Source organism: Rattus norvegicus, chromosome 1 (genome assembly GCF_036323735.1).
Source record: "Rattus norvegicus strain BN/NHsdMcwi chromosome 1, GRCr8, whole genome shotgun sequence".
Lineage (NCBI taxonomy): Eukaryota > Metazoa > Chordata > Mammalia > Rodentia > Muridae > Rattus > Rattus norvegicus.
In genome coordinates, this window is record NC_086019.1 from 235,042,922 (window position 1) to 235,065,735 (window position 22,814).

The 22,814-nt window shown below is 36.4% G+C and overlaps 1 protein-coding gene across 11 annotated transcripts in view; it reads right to left on the reverse strand.

The window, feature by feature from the left end:
• Rfx3 (regulatory factor X3) overlaps positions 1–22,814 on the reverse strand; it is a 259,528-nt gene that overhangs the window by 179,460 nt on the left and 57,254 nt on the right. For 6 of the 11 annotated variants that reach the window (NM_001395594.1, XM_063268574.1, XM_039084355.2 and 3 more), the window contains exon 2: positions 847–905. The exons of the other annotated variants lie outside the window; for them this stretch is intronic. Coding sequence is in view for 3 of the 6 variants with exons in the window: in XM_039084355.2 (XP_038940283.1) it covers positions 847–905 (59 nt within the window). In the remaining 3 variants the exon portion in view is untranslated. The remainder of the gene's footprint in view (positions 1–846; positions 906–22,814) is intronic. 11 annotated transcript variants of the gene reach the window in all.

A 22,814-nucleotide genomic window follows, 5' to 3' on the forward strand; every position in this document is an offset into this window, starting at 1 on the left:
ACAACAAAAACTTCATACACAGAAAATTTACTGTAAACCTAAAATGTTAGCTTAAAAAATAACTTTGAGCTTATAACATCTTCATTTTTCATGTCATTCTCATATAGGTGTATATGTGTGTGTTGTGTGCTAACCCAGGACACTCTACAGCAAGTTCTTTATCAGTGATCTGGATCTACAGCCCTGGACAATTCTTATGAGGATTTTTCAAACTCATAAACATTTTCAACTCATACCAACTATGCTGTCAGTATCAGTCTCAAATTCAATGAAATTAGAATGTAATAAAACAAATAAATGTGTGCTCTCTTAATTCATTACACTGTCACATTCTTACTTTTCACGGGTCTAATCTACATTTTTCATAACTATATTAGGTTCAAATTTGGACCCACTCTTTTAAACATCTAATATTTTAATATGGCAGTCTCCAAAGCATTTCACTTGGATTACAGATTACAAGGTAAATATGAGTTCTAATTCTGAACTGTAGGCTGAAAACAGGAAATGCCACCTCTCCTATCAGTCTAACAGAACAACTCGGCCACATGTCAATTCTGAGATGTGGTTGGTTTAGCCCCAAAAAGAAGAGGCAAAGAGGACAGTGTCATGCGAATAGCCTCCTGCCCACCCCGTTTTTCCTCCTTGAACCTGATTCCAGGTACCCAATAAATTAAAACCATTAGGAACACAAACAGAGAACTTCTAATAGCCAGACTCTAAAGTTATCAGATGTGTAAGCACTGGAATTTATGTCACTTGTCATTTCAAATATTTCAGTAAAGAACTATAGAGAAAAATTACAACTAAATATTGGTAAGAAAAGACTTAATTGGTCTCACTTACCACTTTGGGATTTTGAGAACCATTGCAGATTCCAGTCTACATTCCTCTGATAAAAATCTCTGAATGAAAAAGAAACAGGAGGCTGTCTTTGGTGAACTTCAGGTGCAAAATCACTTCAATTTCATTTTTAAAAAGTCATTAAAATGAGAAAAAATAAATATACATAGGTGTGTCCCTAGAAATTCTTTAGCACAACAATCTTCTCAAATATCGAGAAGGGTGAGAAATATCAACAACCCAGAAATTCTAATACATAACTGAATGTTCCATCAACTGAGACAAAAATTATATATTCAGGCTTCACAATACTCAGTTTTTATACTTTGCAATTCATTTCTCATCTATAACTGGCAGAACTTCAAATATATACATATAAACACATACACTTATATATGAGGCTAGGCTGAATTTACCATATCTTTTTTCACAAAATAGATTTTATGTTAACATAATTTAACATTAAAATTATATATAATGATCAGATTTCAGGGGCCCACGCCTGTTGTCTCAACATCATGTGATAGAGGACAGAAGCCCACCAGACATTTAATTCAGCCTAGGAGACAACCCTGCCCCAACAACAACAACAGATCACAGCTGATGACATGGTTATTATAAACCAGAAATGCGCTCCCACAAGAAAACGTCTTAAAAGTTTACTTCTGTGATGTGCAAAAATGATATTTTGCTAATTAAAAACAAACAAAATAAAAACATGATGAGATAAAACAGTCAAGGGCCAAGAGATAAATTCAACTTTAATTTAAATCTCTATTGCTTTTGTATAGGTTTTCTAACGGGCCTGCATGCTTCTTTTTTTTTTTTTTTTTTTTTTTTTTTTTGATTTATTTATTATATATCTAAGTACACTGTAGCTGTCTTCAGATACACCAGAAGAGGGCATCAGATCTCTTTACAGATGGTTGTGAGCCACCATGTGGTTGCTGGGAATTGAACTCATGACCTTTGGAAGAGCAGTTGGGTGCTCTTAACCGCTGAGCCATCTCTCCAGCCCCTGCATGCTTCTTATAATCTGAAATATAAAATTACTTTTAAAATGGACCTGCACATGCAGACTTTATGACTTCATATTCTTAAATACATTAATTAGAAAAAGTTGATAGATCCTTTGTGAATGACAGTTGGTTACTTTTAGAGTCTCTTATTATTTTCTTCAAGTTGGGCAAGGTGACACAGTATCTTTATTTAATCCTAGTACTATGAGTTCAAGGCCAGCCAGCTATACACTGTGAATTCCAGGCCAACTAGGACTACATAGTAAGACTCTGTCTCAAAATATCTTTTTCATTACCACTGTAATGGCTATTAGCTATTTTAACAATTTAATATGACACATTATACTCAATTTACACCATGTGGGATTTCCAAAGCTTGACATTTTCCAGTTTTAAATGGTACACTCTCAACTTTGAGTCCTTTATATTCCTTTCACACTCCTCTCTTGCTATAACTTCAATTACACGTATGTAAAACCATCACATGTGACTGTTCAGAATCATTCACTGCTCATTTTCCTTTAAGCTTTTATATCTGGACTCTTCAGAATTGAATGCATTTGATATATGTGAAACTAACTTTTTCTTAATATCGTAGAGGTGGTAAATCAATACCTTTTAATCATTGATCATTCTAATTAGAGAATTTTTACTGGTTTTAATTATTTTGCCTTTGATTTTTACCTGTTCATTTATTATTATCATAATTATTCTACTGTGTGCTTGTTTGTTTTGCATAGATGTTTACACATAAACTTGGTCCATACCTTCTCTATTATCTTTTCTCTTTACCTAAGGCTGCATTTTCTTTGACATCTCTAGAAGACTTTTTTTAAATCATATATTGAGCATTGTAACAATAAAATGTTACAATGTCTATGTTACTGTGTTTATGTTCCTTTAGAAAGTAGCAATCTTTGGACTCAACCAATAAAAGCATCAGCTAAACTATCAGAACCCAAAACTGAGAACAGAAATTATTCTCTGCATTGCCTTTAACTGTTCTTCCTCGTGAAGTCAACTTATATACTCATCTACCCTTGTGCCCAGTTTATGTATTTTGAATTTGGGTTAAATATAAAATGCTAAAAAATCGTGTATGCGCGCGCGTGTGCGCGCGCGTGTGTGTGTGTGTGTGTGTGTGTGTGTGTGTGTGTGTGTGTGTGTGTACGTGCGCGAGCGTGTATAATTAGCTGAGCATGGCACTGCATGCCTTATCCCAACATTCAGATGGCAGAGGAGCAGTTCCGGATCCTGGGTCAGCCTGTGCTATATGTTGAGACCCAATGCTAAAAAAAAAAAAAAAAAAGAAAAGAAAAGAAAAAATAAACCCCAAATCTTAAAAGTTTAAATATTCAAGTTAAATTATAATCACGATGACAAAAATATTTGTCATAAGTCATATAGTTACTAACATGAACAGAACTGTCTTCCGTATATGTCAGTGTTGGCTGAACAATAAGTAAGATATCACCACAGTCTGCTGCCAAGCTGCCTTCGATCCGTCCTTTCTGAATACTACCTTCCTATTTTCATTCAAGTCAAAATGAAAATAGATAATTCAGAACACTTCAAGTTCTCAGAACTCTCCTCTCTTGCCAATTCTAGCATCAATTTGCTCTCGTTAAATGTAAATGTCTTTATACTTATATTTAAACTTTACAGAAACATTTATCTCTCTCCAGGGAAACATAAGTGGTTTAAAGGAGAAATTACTATAAAGGTAACTAAGTACCTTTATATTTTTTAAAACCATATTCATATAATCTCCCAAGAGCAGATACTGGCTGAGCATGAATTTCTCAACCAACAGACATTAGACAGACTAACACAAACTCTTAGACATACTAAGGGCCAATGTAGCTCTGAGGCCTAGGGATCATAGTGTTTTAAGGATCCAAAATATCTTTTGAATTATCCTAGGGAATGAAGAATAATTGAAAATCAAATATTTAACATCTGGTGTTAACACAGCATCAGCCATAAACCCTAATTATGTGTTTATAGTCTGTACAGGAAGATATAATTCATAAGTGTCCTCAAATTTGCTAGGACCTTCACTCTTACCATACCTGACAGATTCTAGAAAGTGAAACTCCAGATATTTCCCTCTGGGATAGGTAAATACAGGTACCCTCCAAGGAAGCAATCCGCCCCTAATGCTTCCTCTACACACACACACACACACACACACACACACACACACACACACACACACAGTTTTTATATTTACAGAAGCTTCATTCACTGTCAAAGTGCTTGTGCGAGCCAACAATTGGAAAGTATGGGGCAAGCAGTGCTCGAGATAGCCAGACACCTCGGCCTTACAAAATCACAGCTGCAACCGTCTGCTTTACTGTGCTTTCTGTGATGCAGAAACAAGCCTGTGGCCTAGTCCTCAGCCTGTAGAAGCATTCTACCACAGGTTCCTGTGTGGTGACAGCTCCCGACCACAGGGGCTGCAGGAGATAAGACCATGCCAACAACCCACGCACGCCACGCACGCCTCCAACCTTAGCTGAGTAAGAGTTCAGATTTAAAACCATTTTTAGGTTCTCTTAATTACTTATCAATTAAAGTTACTTGGAAAGAGATTTTGTGTTCTTGCTCTTTTTGTCCTCTTGCCCTTCCCCTTCTCTCCCCATTTCCCTCCCCCTACCCTCTCCACGTGCTCATGGCTGCCCTCTATTCCTCTACTCTCTCACTCTGCCTTTCCCTGTCTCTACTACCCTCTCAGCCCTGAATAAACTCTATTCTATACTAAAAAAGTAAAATAAAAAAGAGAGATTTCTTAGTTTCAAGTCACCACAGCTTCTTAATAGTATTTAAAATGACCAATTTCTTTTTACAAAGGAACATTAACACAACAATGTGCTCAGTCACATAAAAAAGTCCTGTTACATAAGCGTGCAATGCTGTGAGGATGGAGAAACTCTGACCATAACTTCATCCCCAGGCTTATATAAGATGAGGTCAGACAGCTCACAGCTGCTCATTTCTCATTGGCAAATGACTCTGCCAAAGTTTAGTCTCCTCAGGTACACATAAAGTAATTGATAAGCCACCACAATTTACAGGACAATTACCATTGAATGATGATTTTTTTTCTGAGAACTTGGAAAACATTTTTTAAGATTTTTTTTTTTAACATACATGAGTACATTGTCACTCTCTTTGGAGAGAGTATCAGATCCCATTACAGGTGGTTGTGAGCCACCATAATGTGGAACTCAGGACCTCTGGAAGAACAGTCTATGCTCTTAAGCTCTGAGCCATCTCTCTGGGCAGAACTTGGCAATTCCTTAAATAAAATAAATTATTCCAATGTGGCAGCAAGCATTGAGTTGGGAAAGTGTGGCAGGAAGATAATCTGACTACATGAGTTTGGGGCCACCAGACTAGAAAACATAGTGAGACTCTATTAAAAAAACAAAAAGCAAGATAAATATATACTATTTCCAATTTTTCTCTCATTATGATGATCATAATATTCTTAAATGTCACAGGCCTGTTCTCCATTTAATTAAATTAATCAGTCATAAATTTTGACTCACTCTTTTAGATGTTTAATTTTCACTTGGATTATAGAACACAAGATAAAATCGAGTCAAATCACTACTTTCAGAGCAGTTCACACACTGACTAGCCATAAAGCTGCTCAGCACCAGTGAGGTAAAGTCCTGTTGCCATCATGCATGCCAGGGCACCTGTTTATGTTCTACAGGGGCAGCACAGTAACATTGTAAAGGCTCAAACAGTAAATACCTTGGGTTTGGTGGACTCAAATATCTCTGAGGCAAACAATTCACATTTGCTGTGAAAGCAGTTACATATAAGATACAAACAAATGAGTATGGATAACACATGGATGAGAAAACACATGTCTACTATATGTTAGTCATTACACAATGTGTTCGTGTGTGTATATGTGTGTAAATGTAAACTTAAACATACAGATGTCCACGTTAAACGTTGTACTTTTTTTCTGTTTTAAGTAGTAAAGTAATTTTAGGTGCTAGGGATCAAACACAGGGCATGTATGCTTCCACTGAGCCACGTTCTGAGCTAACAAAGGTTATTTTTACAAAACAAAATTTAAATATGGTTTCAAACAGGGCTGGAAAGATGTCTCAACAGTTAAGAGCACTTACTGCTTTTGCAGAGGACCTGGGTTCATTTCCCAACACTTACATACTGGCTCATAACCATCCCCAAATCCAGTTTCCAGGATATCCAATGTCCTCTCTGGCTTCCAAGAACACAAAACATGCACACAGTGCACATATACATATGCAGGCACACATGTACATTAAAATAAATCTTTAGCATTTGTCTGAAATAATAAGATAATAGCTGAATTTACCCCCAAAACCATGAAGGCAGCACCAACCACTTCTGCTCTAGACTACTGCCTCTCAATCTACAGAATGCATATTAATTACATGCTGTTCTTAATAGAGATTGTGATTCAGTAGAACCAGGTGGGGGTCTAAGATTCTAAGACTCCACTACTCTCCCACTTGACTAAAGTTAAAAGGACTAAAGAAATGGCTAAGTAATCAAGAAGACATGCTACTCTTTCAGAGGACCTGTCTTTAGTTCCAACCCAGAAGGCAGCTTACGACCACCTATAACTGAGCGTCAGGGTATCTGATATCCCCTTGTAGTCTCTACAGGCAACAGAACACACATGCACTTACCCCCAAAGGAACATATGCAACAATACAATGTAACAAAATCTTTTTTTTGAAGTTGAACCTCATCACAGGGTCTTTGGGTAGCAGAAATCTGTTAAGTCTGTGTGAAGAGGGCTCCTATCTACTACATGATAGCTGTGATGACTAAAACTGCCTAACTGATAATAAAGTTTTAAATAAATATTTCTGTAATGAACACATAAATGAACAAAGGAAACGCTCTGAATACAATGCTAAGCTCTTTCTTATGTCATTATGATGTTACTTATGGGTTTGTCATTTACATGCTCATCTTAGTAATAAACTTACTGAAATTAACAGTGCCTCTAACATCTTAGGTTTTCTTTACCTGGTTAAATCACACAGCTGGTATTTATAAATAGTACAAACACTGGAGCTTAGATCTTGACAAATCACTCTTAGGACAAATGCATTCAAGTTACTCTTCTATGTTCATCCACAATGATCATCATTTATTCACACAAGTACACCATGCCTGTTATACATCAAGGCCTTCATACATTCTGCTTTCCCAAATTAAGCCATTCTCCTTACTACTTAGAGTTTCAACACCATCCCACCTGTTTAGAAGTGACGAAAATAAGTAACACCCTCTCCCCAACTACTTTCCTCAATGAATGTGCAGCTTTCTCTCTAAGCACTGAATCTTCTTCAAACCTTTCTTTATATTATATAATTCATTGCTTCAGAGTTCATTCTTTTATTTTACGGGTACAGGTGATTTACCTACATGTCCAGCCATTCACCATAGGCATAAAGTACCCACAGAGACCAGAAGATAGACTGTATCCCCTGGAAGTGGATTACTGATTTTTAGCCTCTATGTGGTGGTGGTAACACAAACCAGGTCCTCTGCAAGAGCCACAAGTAGCATTCACTGCTCAGCCATCTCCCCATCGTGGACTAAGTTTTTCAAGAGTGTCTACTCTCTCCATATCTGTTCAATATAGTGCTTGAAGTTCTATCTAGAACAAGGCAATTAAAGGAGATCAGAGGATACAAATTGGAAACAAGTTAAAGTAGCCTAAGTGGCAAATAATGTAATACACATAACTTACCCAAAAAATTCTCTCAGCAGCTCCTACAGCTGATAAGCACCTTCAGCAAGGTGGTTGAATACAAGATTAACTCAAAAAAAAATAAGTAGCATACCTGTATACAAATAGACTGAGAAAGAAATCAAGAAACAATATCTTTCACAATAGCCTCGAATAATATAAAACATCTTGGAGTAACTCTAACCAAGCAAGTAAAAGAGTTCTATGATAAAAGCTTCAAGGATTGGAAGAAAGAACTTGAAGATCTCAGAAAAAGAAAAGACGGAAGACTCCTTTTTCATGGATACATAGTGTTAACACACTAAAAAGGGCCATCCTACCAAAAGCAATCTACAGATTAAATGCAATCCCAATCAAAATTTCAAGAGAATTCTTTGCAGACTTCAAAAGGACATTACACAACTTCATATGGAAGAACAAAAAAACCCATGATAGACAAAACAATCCTGAGCAATAATAAAACTTCCAGGCTATCACCATTCTTAATTTCAAGCTGTACTACATAGTTATAGTAATAAAACACACATGATATCGGCACAGAAACAGACACATTGCTCAGCTGAATTGAATCGAAGACCCAAAGGTAAGCCCACACACCTATAAACACCTAATTTTTTATTTTAAAAAAAGCATGAAAATACATACTGGAAAAAGAAAGCATCTTTAAAGAATGGTGCTGGTCTCACTGGCTGTCTAAATGTAGAATGATGAGAACAAACTCATGTCTGTACCTCACCACACTCACATCCAAGCGCCTCAAGAGACCAACATAAAGTCACACCCACTAAACCTCACAGAGGAGGAAGAGAGGACAGCCGTGAACACATTAGGACATGAGATGACTTTCTGAACAGAACATTGATAGAGCAGGCACTGATATCTACAATTAATAAATGTGACTTCATAAAACGGAAAGCTTCTATAAGGCAAATGACACTGTCAAAAAGACAAATGACAGCCTACAGAACGGGAAAAGATTTTCACCAACTCCATATGTGACAGAGGACTAATAGTCAAAATACATAAGGAACTCAAGAAAGTAGACACCAACAAACCAAGCAATCTAATTGTAAAATGGAGTACATATCTAGACAGAGAATCTCAGCAGAGGAATCTCAAGTGGATGAAAAACAAAGAAACGTGTTAGCCTTTTGTCAAAATGTATAAGTCTAATGTCCTTAGCCATCAGGAAAATGTAAATCAGAACCACTTTGAGATTCCACTTTACATCTGTCAGAATGCCTAACATCAAAAACACAGTGACAACCTATGCTGGCAAAGATGTGGAGCAAGAGGAACACCTCTCCATTGCTATTGGAATGTAAACTTGAACAGTTGCTATGGAAATCAATAAGATGGTTCCTCACAAAATTGGTAATTAATATACCAAGACCCAGCTACACCCTCCTGGGCACATACACAAAGGATGCTCCATCCAACCACAGGACACTTGCTCAACTGTGTTCACAGAAGCTTTATTCATAACAGCCAGAAATGGAAAGAACCTAACTGTTCCTCAACAGAAACACGGGTGAAGTAAATGAGATACACTTACCCAATGGAGTGTTACTCAGCCGTCTAGAAAGTTTAGTGTTGAATAATGGAAGCATATTTCTATTTCTAAATTTTGAGGAGCTTATACAGTAGGAGGAGGTTTATTTTATCTTATTTTATTTTTTAACTTTCTCTTATACAATATATCCCTACTGAGGCTTTACCTCCCTCCATTCCTCCCAGTATGTTCCCAACTCCCCTCCTCCCACAGATCCTCTCCTTACTTCTATCTCTCTCAAAAAAGGGAAGGCCTTGCAGGGCATCACCTGAGCATGGCACAGTAAGATACAAAAATGACCAGGGCACAGCCTTACATCGAGGCTGGGTAAGAGAATCCGGTAGAGGTAAGAGTGGGCAAAAGAGCCGGACACACTCCCACTGTCAGGAGTCTCATAAACCCACCCAGCCAACAACCACAGCATGTATTCGGAAGCCCTAGCAATGACCCACGCAGGCCCCACAATACCTGCTTCACTCTGTGTGCCCCAGTGAACACTGCTTAGTTGGTTCCATGGCCCTTGCTCTCCCCTCAGGTTGCTACAACTCCTCCTGCCCTTCTGTGGTATTCCTTGAGCTACAAGAAGAGGAACCTGATTGAGACCTCCAATCTGGGTGTTCACTCTGCGTAACATTTGGGTGTGGGTCTCTGCATCTGTTCCTAACAGCTAATATTCACTTGTAAGTAAGTACGTGCCATGTTTTTCTTGCTGGGTCTGGGTCACCTCACTCGGGATGATTTTTTTCTAGTTTCATCCATTTGCCTTTAAATTTAATTACGTTATTTTTTAAACATACAACTGACCATAAGTACATTTGTTGATAGAGTAAACATTTATGTTTAAATACCCTGTTTAAAAACAGTGAGTTCTTTCTGTTCCCTCTCAAATTCCTCATGTGGCACAGGAATCGGTTTCTGTTTCTCCTGCTTCAACCTCCGAAGTGCTAAACCTAGAGAATGGTGTCACTAGCCTGTTTTATACAGTGCATCAAACTCAGGACTTCCTGTATTCCAGGCAAAGATCTTCAACTACTTACAATGCCTTTCATCTGAGTGGGCAGCAACCAAGTTTCCACTCCATGACACTATCCTCTGACTACGTGTTTTATGACCAGATCTGACATGACGCACACGTGTTGATCGGCATTCTCTTTCCGGGGAACTGGAACTGGACTTACACTCTGATCTCTCCATCTGTGCTCATCACTCCAACTGAATATTTACACAGAGTGGTAAATGTGTGATGGTCTTGTGTATTTGCGAGCACAGGGTTTAATTTTATAAAGTAAAAAGGAGGGGCAGAAATGAAGAAAAGAGGCTTGCTTTAAGTTCCTAAGGGCATGATCCACACCACATCCAAGCCCTCGAGGACCATGTTTTACTGTGGGATTTCAGAAGTCGTCCTTTGCGTCTGTATATGGAGATAGACTAAAGTTGATCTCTGACATTTACAAACAATATTGAGTTAAAATAAAAATACTTTTCATAGTAGACATGTTCACTATATACAGAGGCAAAATTATAACCACAAGATGCCTCAAAAATTGCAGAAGAGAAAATATTATATAAAGGGTTTGATAAATGTGTGGTTATTATGAAATACTAATAATAAAAACTATTGAAATGTGAGTGTGGATATATACAGACAAACATATCCTGAAACAAAAAGGTCTACAAATACTCTAGAACAATTTTTAAACAATGGACCCTTCTAACTATACTCAAGATGATACTCTTAAGTGGTTAGCAGGAAGTACATTTTTAAGCCAGAAAAACTAGTAACTAGAGTAAAGTAATTGGGTAAATATAATCTATTTAGTCCAAAATAAATCAAAGAGCAGGAACTGGAGTACAGTCTGTCGAGTAGGTTAGAGTAGGTGTGAGCTGGGTATAAGACAATAAGAAAATATCACCTGCCGTCCTCCTACTTACACATCCGTGGGGAAAGGACAGCAAACTAGATCTGAGCCAGCAAACTCTCTAAGACTCTTGCGAGCATATTGCTTCAAAATGGGAACCAAACTCCGGAGATTCCTGCAGCCAACTAATCTTACTTAATTAAAAAATTAAACTCTGCTAATTGAGTAATCCATTTTTTAGGTAGTTTCAATGTAAATGAAAAAAATCCCAGTAGTTTCTTTCATAGCGCAATCCAAAATAGCCATTATTTTCCAAGCAGAAAATGAAAATGTCAAAAACAGTTTTGCTGTAGATATTTAGTTGTTTTCTGCCAAATTAATGAAAGGAAAATATTGCACTTTGAATTGGTTAATTACCGTGAATCCTTCTGCAAAAGGCTCCTGTTTGCAGAATCAAGCCAGCTTCAGTTGGCACATATCCCTCGTCTTCACGGAGACTGAACTATAGGCTCCACTGTAGGCAAGCATTCCGTTGTTGCCATCATTCACCAGCTTACCAGTGAGCCCTCACCACTCTGCACTCAACTGTCCAGATCCACCAGACAACAAGAAGGCCCTTGCCCAACAGGGATGCAGCACATTTGCTGCTTTGAATGGTTAAGAACCAGCTTTAGAGTATACAATGAACAAGGACACCAAGATTTCTAAATCTTCTATAAACTACATGCACTGCAAGAAAATCCTCTGTGGCCATGTTACTTAAGCAAATCCTCCAGGAACAAACAACAGATGGAGGAGATCCTACAAAATGACCGTTAGTCACAAAGGTCAATATTCATACCTCCCACGCCTCAGCATTATGACCAATAACAAGTACCAGGGAGACGGAGAGCTTATTTCCTAAGATACCCTACCCAAAAATACTTTAAAACAATGCTTAGACATTAATGCAGAGAAGACAAAATGACACAAAATGTTATATATCCCGTTAGATAAATGGCAGCTGAGGGGTACAACCAGGATGTTGGAAAGAGCTAGAAACTGTGGAAAGACAGAATACAAATAAACAAAAAGGAGACAAAAGGGGACAAAAAAAAGCAACACAATTTTTTAAAAAGATGGGACAAAACCAATACTAAAATAAATGTGATCAAAAATTTGAAACTAAAAGGCATGGATTAGCAGGCTCCTATAAATAAAAGGTATAAGATGTTGCTTTAAAATGTACATAAAGAATAGACCCACAAAGATTAAAAGCAAAAGTATCAAAAAAAGACAGCATACTAGCTCCAGAGTAAGTCTGAAAATCTTCAGTAAATCTGAAGTTATTACAACACTTGCAGAGAAAAGCAGCTACAGAGAAGAACTATTACCAGATATAAAGAGAATAATTTTATAATGATAAATTTGTGATTTTATCAAGAAGATCAAATAATCTTAAATCATTATATGCCTAATTATTGAAGTTCAAAACATAAAAAAGGCAACAAAATAATAGGTTAAGATATATATTATCATCACCATGAAGTGGGTCTCAAATTACAAAATGTCTAAATCAAATAGAGCATAGTCTCTACTAACAATCACCTAGATTAAGAAAACACTAACAAAGGTCTTGGGAAACAGGAAGTACACACGGGGGGGGGGGGACCTCAGCTCCAGCTGCTTATGTAGCAGAGGATGGCTTTGTCTGGCATCACTGGGAAGGGAACCCCTTGGTCCTCTGGAGGTTCAATGGCCCAGAGCAGGGGAATGCTAGGTCACTGAGGCAGACTGGGTGGGCAGGATGGAGAGCACCCTCATAGAGGTGGGGGTGGGGGTAGGGGGCTTGTGGAGGGAAAACTGGGAAGGGGGATAACATATGAATGTAAATAAATAAAATAACCAATAAAAAAGAATAAAATATGTTTCTAAATTGCCAAAATATCAAAAAAATCAAAAATGAAATTAGTTATTTTTAAATGAATAAAAAGGAAAACATGACGTATTAAAATAAGTGTCACTGAAACAATATTTACAGAGAGATTTGTGGCAATAAATACCTATACTAAGAATGGAAGTCTGAGTGGCCTCAGCCTGAACCTCATAAGGAACAAACAAAAAAATCAAATGAGGATAAAACAAAAAAGAAAATGGATCTAAGTACAAAAGACCTTTCTAGGTCAGTAAAAATCTCTAGGACGGGGTTGGGGATTTAGCTCAGTGGTAGAGCACTTGCCTAGCAAGTGCAAGGCCCTGGGTTCGGTCCCCAGCTCCGAAAAAAAGAAAAAAAAATCTCTAGGACATACTAAAATTGTAAACTGAAGAAATAAATGAGGAGCAATTTCAGAACTGAAAGGAGACATTGCTACAGAATCTCTATATAATATAGTTATAGTAGAAAAACTTTATGCCATTAAGTTTGACAATGTGGATTGATTTCTTGGAAAGCTCGAATTAATTTATTTATGAATAAACAGAGAAACCACCAAGAAGAGACAGATTTGCTCTCTCCCGCCTACCTCACACATAAAAAGAACTCATGTCTACACCCATCTAATGCCCCATGCAGTGAAGCCAGTTAGCTGATGATCCAAACGTTAAGAGTGCAACAAGAACAAAGGTGATCACCACCAGGCACAGCAAATGACTTCCTGAGTGTAAGGTAGCATGAGCTGACAAAGGGGATTTCATCAACGCAAGCAGCTTCTGGAAACAATGAAAGAAAAAACAATGAAGTTCTGAGACAGCCTACAGGAAAGGTAGACATATATCAGTAACACGGAAAAGTCAAAACAGTAGACACCTCAAGCAAATAATCTAATCCAACCAACAACTGGCCAAATGAACTAAACAGATACCTTCCAAATGGACTACAAATGGCAAATAAATTCATTTTAAAATGCTCAAAAAATCTTATCAGTCAGGGAAAACCCATAAAAGCTACATTGAGACTCCAACTCATCTCTGTCAGAATATTGTCAAGAAGGGGGTGGGGGAGATACTGCTGGGAATATACAGGTAAAAAATATTTATCCATTGTTAGTAGGAATGCAAAGAAGTGCAGAATACTATGGAAATTAGTATGGAGATATATATATATATATATATATATATATATATATATATATATATATATATATATATATATACGATGTTTGCAGGAAAATAAATGGACCTAGAAATTATGACGTTATATGAAATAACCTTAGACAGACAAACATTCCTGGTTCATTGTTGTTGTTGTTGCTGTTTTTGTTGTCTGCATATGTGGAATGGGGGCAGGGTCAAGCAAGTAAGAGAGGTTCTATTACAGATGTGAAAGAGGCATTAAAAAGGGTAACTGCAACAGCAGAAGTGAACCAGTATATTATATGAATGAATAACAAGGAAAAGAGGAGGCCAGGAATTTGAAAGCAATTGAGGAGTGTTTTGTGGGGAGTGTTTGGAGGGAGGAAAGGGAAAAGAAAAATGATAAAATGTAATATAATACCCAAAATAAAAGAAATTTTAAATATTCATTGAATCCAAATCCTCATCTCTGTAAGCTTTTCTACTTACTTGAGGCTTTTTGTTCTGTTTTCTTTTAGACAAGATCTCAAGTAGCTCAAGCGGTTGTCAATTCACTGTGTAACCAAAAATGATTTTCAACTTCTGATCCTCTTACCTCATCTGGGATTACAGACATGAGCCACCAAGCTGGGCTATCCATAAGCTTTTTTGAATAGGTATTAGTATGCTAATTTAAAATTCCACTTGGAAATAGAGAAGACAGACTAGCCAAAACAACTTCAAGGGAAAAAGAAAATAGACTACCACTATGTGATTTAAAGACATTTTATAAGTCAGCAATAATCAAGACAATATGCTGCAAAAATAGACAAACACAATAAAGAATTCCAAAACTGACCCACAGAAAAATGAGCAACCTATTTTCAAGAGATACTAGGGCAGAATGTGGAGTAAAAATAGTCTTTAAAAAATAATGTTTGAACAACTGGGTATCCATAATTTTTAAACATGAAATTTGAGTGTAAATATGTATATATGTATATAATCATGAAATTCTCAAATAAAAATATTGTATTACAAAATAAATGTTGATAGTACCTTATCCTGAATACAAAAATCAACTCAAAAAGGATTTCATGCTACATATTAACAATTCTGAAGCTGATACTGAGTTTCAAAGGTCATGGAAAATGGATAATTAGGGCTATTCCTACTACTACTGGAAATCGACACAAGATAATCAATTATGCTAAGACAAATTACTATGTAGCAATTTAGAATCAGAGACTTAAGTATGATTTCTCAATTTAAAAAAAAAAACAAAGGCACAGCTACAGAAGTAAATACAAATATTGGAATACAAAAGTTAGTTTCTGACTCTGTCAAGAGAACCAAGACATATAACACCAGTAGCAGCAAATCAGCTAATTCCAGTGTGAGGACCCTTTTAGAGAACATGGCAGGAACCAGGGATCCATTAAAAAATGATTAAAAGCACAATACACAGAAAACAGAAATAATCCTTAGTTATCATATAATGTCAGAATGCAAAGCAGTTCTCAAATCAATAAATAAAAGACGCTAGTAAGTTAAGAAAACTTTGGAGCCATCTAAAAGAGTTCCCACTGCCTTAAGCTAGAGAAAGTTGGGTAAAAACATAAATGACTAACATAGACTATGAATATGATCTAGAGCATAAAGTAAATATTCATGGTTATAAACACACAAAAACACACACTTCAGCCCCAATTACGATACAGCATTGGATGGGAGGAGCTCGTTGTCAGGCGGTGAGTAGAAGAATCTCCTATCATATATGCTGGGCTCAAAGTCCTGCTGCTTCTATCTTCCAATTAGCACTCACCCTGCTGACACCATATAAATGGGTACCCCTCAAATCTCATTTGAATAATGAAGAAAACAACACACAAACCCACCTTAAAGGCTATTCTAGCCAATGCATGGTCAATACTACTCAAAACTTCCATAGTCATGAAAAACACATAAACAATGAAGAAGTTAAGAAACTATCATATTTCAGAGCACATAGGAAAGTGTTAGAACTGAAGAGAAAGCAGAACCCAGGAAAGGAAAATGGCTTTAGCAGAAACATTGGTGAAATCCAAATAAAGGCTGAAGTTAATTGTAATGAGCGATCCAGTTCTTCGTCTTGATAAATGCCCTGGGGTTATGTAAGGTGTTAATAATAGGAGAAAGTAGGTGAGGGGTATACGGGAACTCTCTGTGCTACCTTAGCAACTTTTCAGGTCTAAAATTATTCTAAAGTAAAAAGCTTATTATAATAACGGGTTACAAATTTAAGTGTAAAAAGCAAAGCTACAAATATTTCTGAATATAAGAAATTACATTTGATGTTTAGTTTGGCAGAGCAATAGCAACAGAATGTAAGAGATAAAAATCAACAAATCTGAACGCATCAAAAGAAAAACCCAAGTGCTCTAAAAGGCACATTATAGAAAGGGAAAATCAAAACAAAAATAAATAAATAAGTGTACCAAAAATGGAGAGTATGACATCCAATAAAGGACTGATGTTTGTAATATATAGAGAGCTCTCAAAACCTTCAATCTGGTTAAAACTTGGTAAATATTTGAACAGCTCCCAGGAAAAACACAAAAATAGGATGGGCAAAATGCATGAACTCAGGTCCGGCACTCTCAGCTACAAGGAGGACACACTATCATAAGACAGCCTAAGCTCATTACACAGTTAGCTGAACTTTAAAAGACTTGGGAAGTGATGGCAAGATGTAGAGGAAGTAAGACTCTTCCAATATTGGCTGAAATATATAATTAGTACATTTAAATGGCAGCTTAGGAGCTTCTTAAAAATGTAAACATAGACTTGTCATTCAATCTAACCATAATACTTCCAAGTATTTACTCAGAAGCAAGCAAAAAATGATAAAGGTCAAAGCAATTTTCACCAAACTACTTAGTAACTGGATAACATCATTTTATACAAGTGTTGCTATTAGCAGATAATGGATAAAACAACTTCGACATAGTCATATAATACAACTCATTTTAAAAAAGTTATGTTACAAGCAAAAATATGGATGAGAAGCCTTATTTTGAATGAAAAAAGCCAGGCATAATGAATACATAACATATAATTTAATTTCTATAAATCTCAAAGAAATTTACACCAATCTAGTGACAGGGAACTGGTGAGAGACTGAAAGAGTAGAGTGGAACTGGGCTTCTGAGAGACAGGCAGGCAAAAGAAAGAGGCTAGAAAGAGACCCAGGAAAACCTTGAGAACAACAGTATATTGACTATTTTGATTACAGTCATCATATTACCAAGAGTTACTGCACCCCTCCAACAAACCACACATGTTAAATAGATACAGTTTATAGGATATAAAATAACTCTTAAATGCTGTTTTTAAATCAACACTCAGAAAATCTAGAAAATGTAGAAAAACTTTGAGCCTATAAATTGGAAGCCTCAGAAATGTCATGATAGCTATAGACACAGCAGAAGAAATACTGATTTGATGTGACTTATGTGGCATTATAAGTTAATTAATACTCATAAAAGAAACATCAAAAGGGCACTATATTAGCTGCATTACCAAAATACATGGACAAGTGGAACGTCTATGCATTCATGCGGTTTTAAAGACACGGGAGTATATGAAATTTAATACATTATATTAATTCGCTACTGAGCTAACATAAACCTAAGGAGATCAGTAAAGAAAACTTTGAAGATTTGGTTTTATGTGTTTAGGATTTTGTCTATACTGCAAATTTCTATTTATTGCACAAGGTTAAACATGTAAGAATTTAATAATAATAGCCTACCAATCATTATGTTGCCATAGTAGCCTAGAAATTTGAGCAGGCAATCTATTGTACGCATAAACTTTATAACACTTGAGATAACTATTATTTCCATTTTTTAGATGAAGATCAGGTTGAGCAAAGTTAAGAGCGATCACAATATAGGGAATGCTCTGACTGTCAAGTCATTCTGGCTCCACAATTTAATTTTTGAAAACTTCCTGATTTACTAAAGAAATGAACCACTGATGACCATTCCCCTGAAAATATTTGCTGTAATCTCATCTGATTTGTAACTTTAAAAAAAAAAGTTAGTGATTCGTGTTCAGTTCCTTCTGTGCCTGCTAACTTTTTACAGTACAATGATGAACAAAGGGCTAGACCAGCCAGTGTGTAAAGTCATGAGGCGAGGTGAAGCCCATATGTGCAGTACATACAGAGATAAACTAGTTAGCAAAATAATAACGTAGCTACATATCAATTCTGCAGGATTTCATCTCACTATGTCTTAATTGAAGCAACTATTTTTACCTGAGCTACGTGATTGTACAATCTGTTAAAGCAGTTTATTTAATCAAAAGTAAAAGCAATATATAATTTGATGTGAAAATTTCAAGTCTTTAAAATGGTTAGAAATGAGGAGATCTGTGAACTCCTCTGATTGCCTGTCAAGAAGAAGCCAGAGAGAAACCTTTTCATGACCTCCTCCTACAAATAAAACTATTCAGAGATCACCCTGTTTCAAGACACAACCTTGTTTAGTACTTTCCTCTGATGGATAATGAAACATCACAAAACTAGGAAGAAAAAAAAAACCCTGTCATTGAAATTGTAGGCTCCTGCCTCTTCAGTTCTTTGTGGCTTTAAATTAAAATATTCTTGTGCCTGGCCAAAGGATGTTTTATTGGTTTCCTTAAATCATCGCAAATATCACTAGAGTGGTGCACTCCAGCTGGGGGCATCTACAGCCATCCTGTTCTCCTGCCCAGACCAGATTTGGAAAGAGCTTTGGTTCTCCACAGACACTGCTGCTGTATGTTATAAGTCATCTGCTCTTAGCAGACAGAACTATTTCAGTGTACTAGATATGTTCTGAGGCTATCTTCTGCATAAATGACAGCACTCTTCCCCATCCTCTAAGGAAGGAAAGGCCTTTCCTAAAGAGGTTTCTCATGATAGAATCATTTAGTGTGGATCTCATGCCTTAACTGTGGAAGTAGACCAAAAAGAAAAAAACATTCACACCTCAGTAATTTTTTCTGAAATGCTATCTTGTTACAGCACTAACATTTTGATTATGTTACAAGGGCTCCATTCTGAAGAAAAGCTAAACAGCCTTTTTTAAAACACCGAGGGAGGGTAAAGGTACACACACTGTGAGCAGCAGGGGATGTGGCTTCCAAGGGACAAAGGAACAAACAACTTTAACCCATTTAAATATAATCACTTTTTTGAAACATGATAGTAAAGTGGAAATAGCTGAGTGATTTCAGAGATCAATAATGCAAAACTAGGTAACTGATAAGACACACACACACACACACACACACACACACACACACACACACAGACAAAAGCCTGAGCTAAGAAACCCACCCACCAAACAAAGGAGACTACCTCCCAAGGCTGGTAGCATTTTCTCACCTGAGGGAGCTCAGGACAAGGGATATGCAACTTGCTTTAATTCTTCCATTTCTGTCTTGAACCTGAGAACTGAGTTTCCGTTCATAAATAAACAGGCTACCATAGAAGGTGAATTATTTTTTTAACGTGCCACTTTGTGATCTTTCCAAGGAAAAATTTTATTCTTTCAAGACCAGACTCCCTTAAACAGCTTTCCTACGTCCTGCACAAGCAGATACTATTCCATAAACAGATGCCACGCATGAATTAAGAAGGCTTCATAAAAGAGCCAGAATCTAATTACATAAACTACTTCCCTACAGGTAGATATAAATTTCAAAAATCTCTGAAATCTTATCTTTAAAGGCTGGCTGTCCTTTTTTAATTATGCTAAAAGTTCCTTGTCTGCTTGATCTCTTGTGAACAATTTTAATCAGGCCAGTGTAATACATGCTGTCTCACAGACAACTTAACGGCGCTCTCAACTATGAGCTAATGGAAGAAAAGGAACCACAAGGATTTTTATTAAAAGGAAAAAATGGCTAGCCTAGAGATTTAGCCAGCAATAAAGGCAGATTAAATCATGCACTTTTCCCTCACTTAGCCTGCTTAACGTCAAGAACTACAGATGTATAATTAATGTGCTCTTGAAGTTTACTCTGCAAATGTAAACATAGTGGGTTTTTTTAATTATCTTAAAATTTAGTGAATTTACTTATTCTTTTTTTCCCCTTCACAAATGGACTTACGTTCCGACAACCAGTTTTTCAGAGTCTAAGAAGAGTCCCCAAGCCCCTTCCAGGATCTGGACAAAGGACCCTGATTCAAATGAGTATAGTGACTAGCTAAAAGGCCTGAATGACTTCACCTGCACACCTCTCTATCCGCTATCACTATGAAACTCCTATACATTCTGAGGTCCTCAGGAGACACACCTGATGTTCAAAGCCCAAATGCTCAACTTAATATAAACAATCTAAACCTAACGATCACCGAAAAAAAATGTTTCCCTGAAACAAGTAAATAAAGAAACCCTAACAATATAAATAGTTATCTCAGACCCAGAGACTCTATACCTATGCTTAGCTAGTTGATACTCTGTCTGGATTACCAAACTACTCTGACACTAAACATGGTACCCTGGTTTGTATCTCTAAGTAGTTGAGATCTGTTTGGCATCATATTTTCCACCCCTCTATGCCCCATTCCTTGAGGTAAATCTGTAATAGTTAAGAGTCACTCCTCAAAGAGTTAATATAAGAATTAACCACCATAATACAGTGCATTCTTCGAACATGCTGTACATTGAATATTTTCAACTGAATATAAATAATCTAAGCCTAACAACCACCATAATAAATGTTTCCCTTAAACGACTAAATCCAGAAACTCCTAACAATATAAATGGTTCCATAAAGGCCATGTTCTATATTTAAGGAACACTAGTTTCAAGATTTATGTTCAATCACAAGTGACATACTCAGGTCCCCATGTTTTCCCTGGAAACCTTGGCCAGTATCAACATACAACTGTACCTCTTTTCTCTCCACACACTGATAAGTACGCTCTGGCTGTTTTCACTACAAGGATCGCTCTCTTCCTCTTTTCCCTCTCTCCCTCAGTATCTCTCTCACCCGTTCCCATGAACTTGTCACAGTTCCTTTATGCACTTTTTTCATTTACTGCTACGTCATTTTTTCTCTGCTGCTTCTTTTCCTCACATGCTGTTTCTTATTAATTATAATGGGAATCTCTCAGCTTACTTAGTACTTTTCTACTTACATTTAATTTAAAAAGACCACTCTTTGGAGATAAGCTTCAAATAACTTTTAAATATAGGTCAAGACAATTAATACACCCAAGTCTTAAAAGAAAATCTGTTTCTTTCCTTCATACCTATGCACCAGGTCCTGTAATTCTACCTCTTATATTGATAAGTGTTGCAAAGTCAATCTGTTTAATGAAATGGTATGTGCCAAAAAGAGAGAATATACGCTCATGAGATAATGCAGAATAAAAAAATGGCTTTCACAACTGTTCACTGGTATTACAAGATTACAAATATAAGCACATAGGTTACTCCAAAGCCTCTAAAAAGTTATCTAATCTTTATATAAATTCCCAGTTAATAAACTCTCAATTCCAGAAGGCAAAATCTACCACAAATATTGTTCAGAATAATGAAAACTAGGTAGGAACCGTCCAGATAGTTTTAAATTATTGAAAGGTCATAGGGTCTCTCTTAATCATTTTTTTCTCAGTAAAATATTCTCTATCTGTTAAATATGAAATTTAAAATGATTAGCGATATAAAATAAAATATTATTCCACAGATATATTTTTTCCAGAGATCATACCTGTTAATTATCCTAATGGAGCATAAAGTCTCTTCAATAGCATAGAGTTAATCTCAATATGTTTCAAATTACCATGTTTTAAGTTTTATCCTGAGATTTTTCTGTTCAAGAACACATAACACAAAAGACATCTCAAATAAACTGACATTTAATAAAAACTAGCAGAAAGATGTAATAAAGTTTCTAGAATTTTTCATTTAAAAAAATCTTAGTATTATTTCATTTAATTAAGGCAAATTTTACATTTCAGAAAAACGTAATTATTACATTGACCTAATTTAGTATTACCTGTAACAATGACTCAACATTTGGATTTAGAGAGCTGCAATTACATCTGGCACTGGTTTTTGGCTTCCAGTGTTAGTTTTCAGTAAAAGGAACCAGGGCTCCTTAGCGAGATGGCTGATTGTAGAAGCAGGTTAGGAAGTATTCACATGAAAATGAAATTATTCTCTAATATCAGAAAAGAAGCTCTCAATAATAATCACAATAATGAGGGTCTATCAGTGAGACCTAGAAGACAACTTAAAGAGCTCTTAATGAGCAAAACAGGAATAATTTTAGAAATACAGAATTATTCGGTGATGACTAACCAATCTACAAAAGTGCACTTAAATAGATAAGTAATTGACAAATGGAGGAGATAAATCCTGTTTGTGGAAGTATTTTAATTAATTTACTTATATACTCCAATGTATGGAGGTGCAACATTTCTGTTCCTTGAGTGTGGCCTATACAGTGCCATCATTCCGGAGAATAATACGGGAGCATGGTTCTGAGAAGCCCGTTCACCTAAGTAGCAGCTGGAAAACCTGTAATAGCGGTACGTACGGGGATGTGACATAGGAGAAGTGCAAACTATCTGTCTATACAGCTTTCTGCAAGACGACCAGTGTCAAAGGAGGAGGAAGGACGTAGGGGGAGGGGACATTGCTTTGGTTCCGTCTTCTCCCTAGTATATCTGTAGACAGTCAATTCTAAAC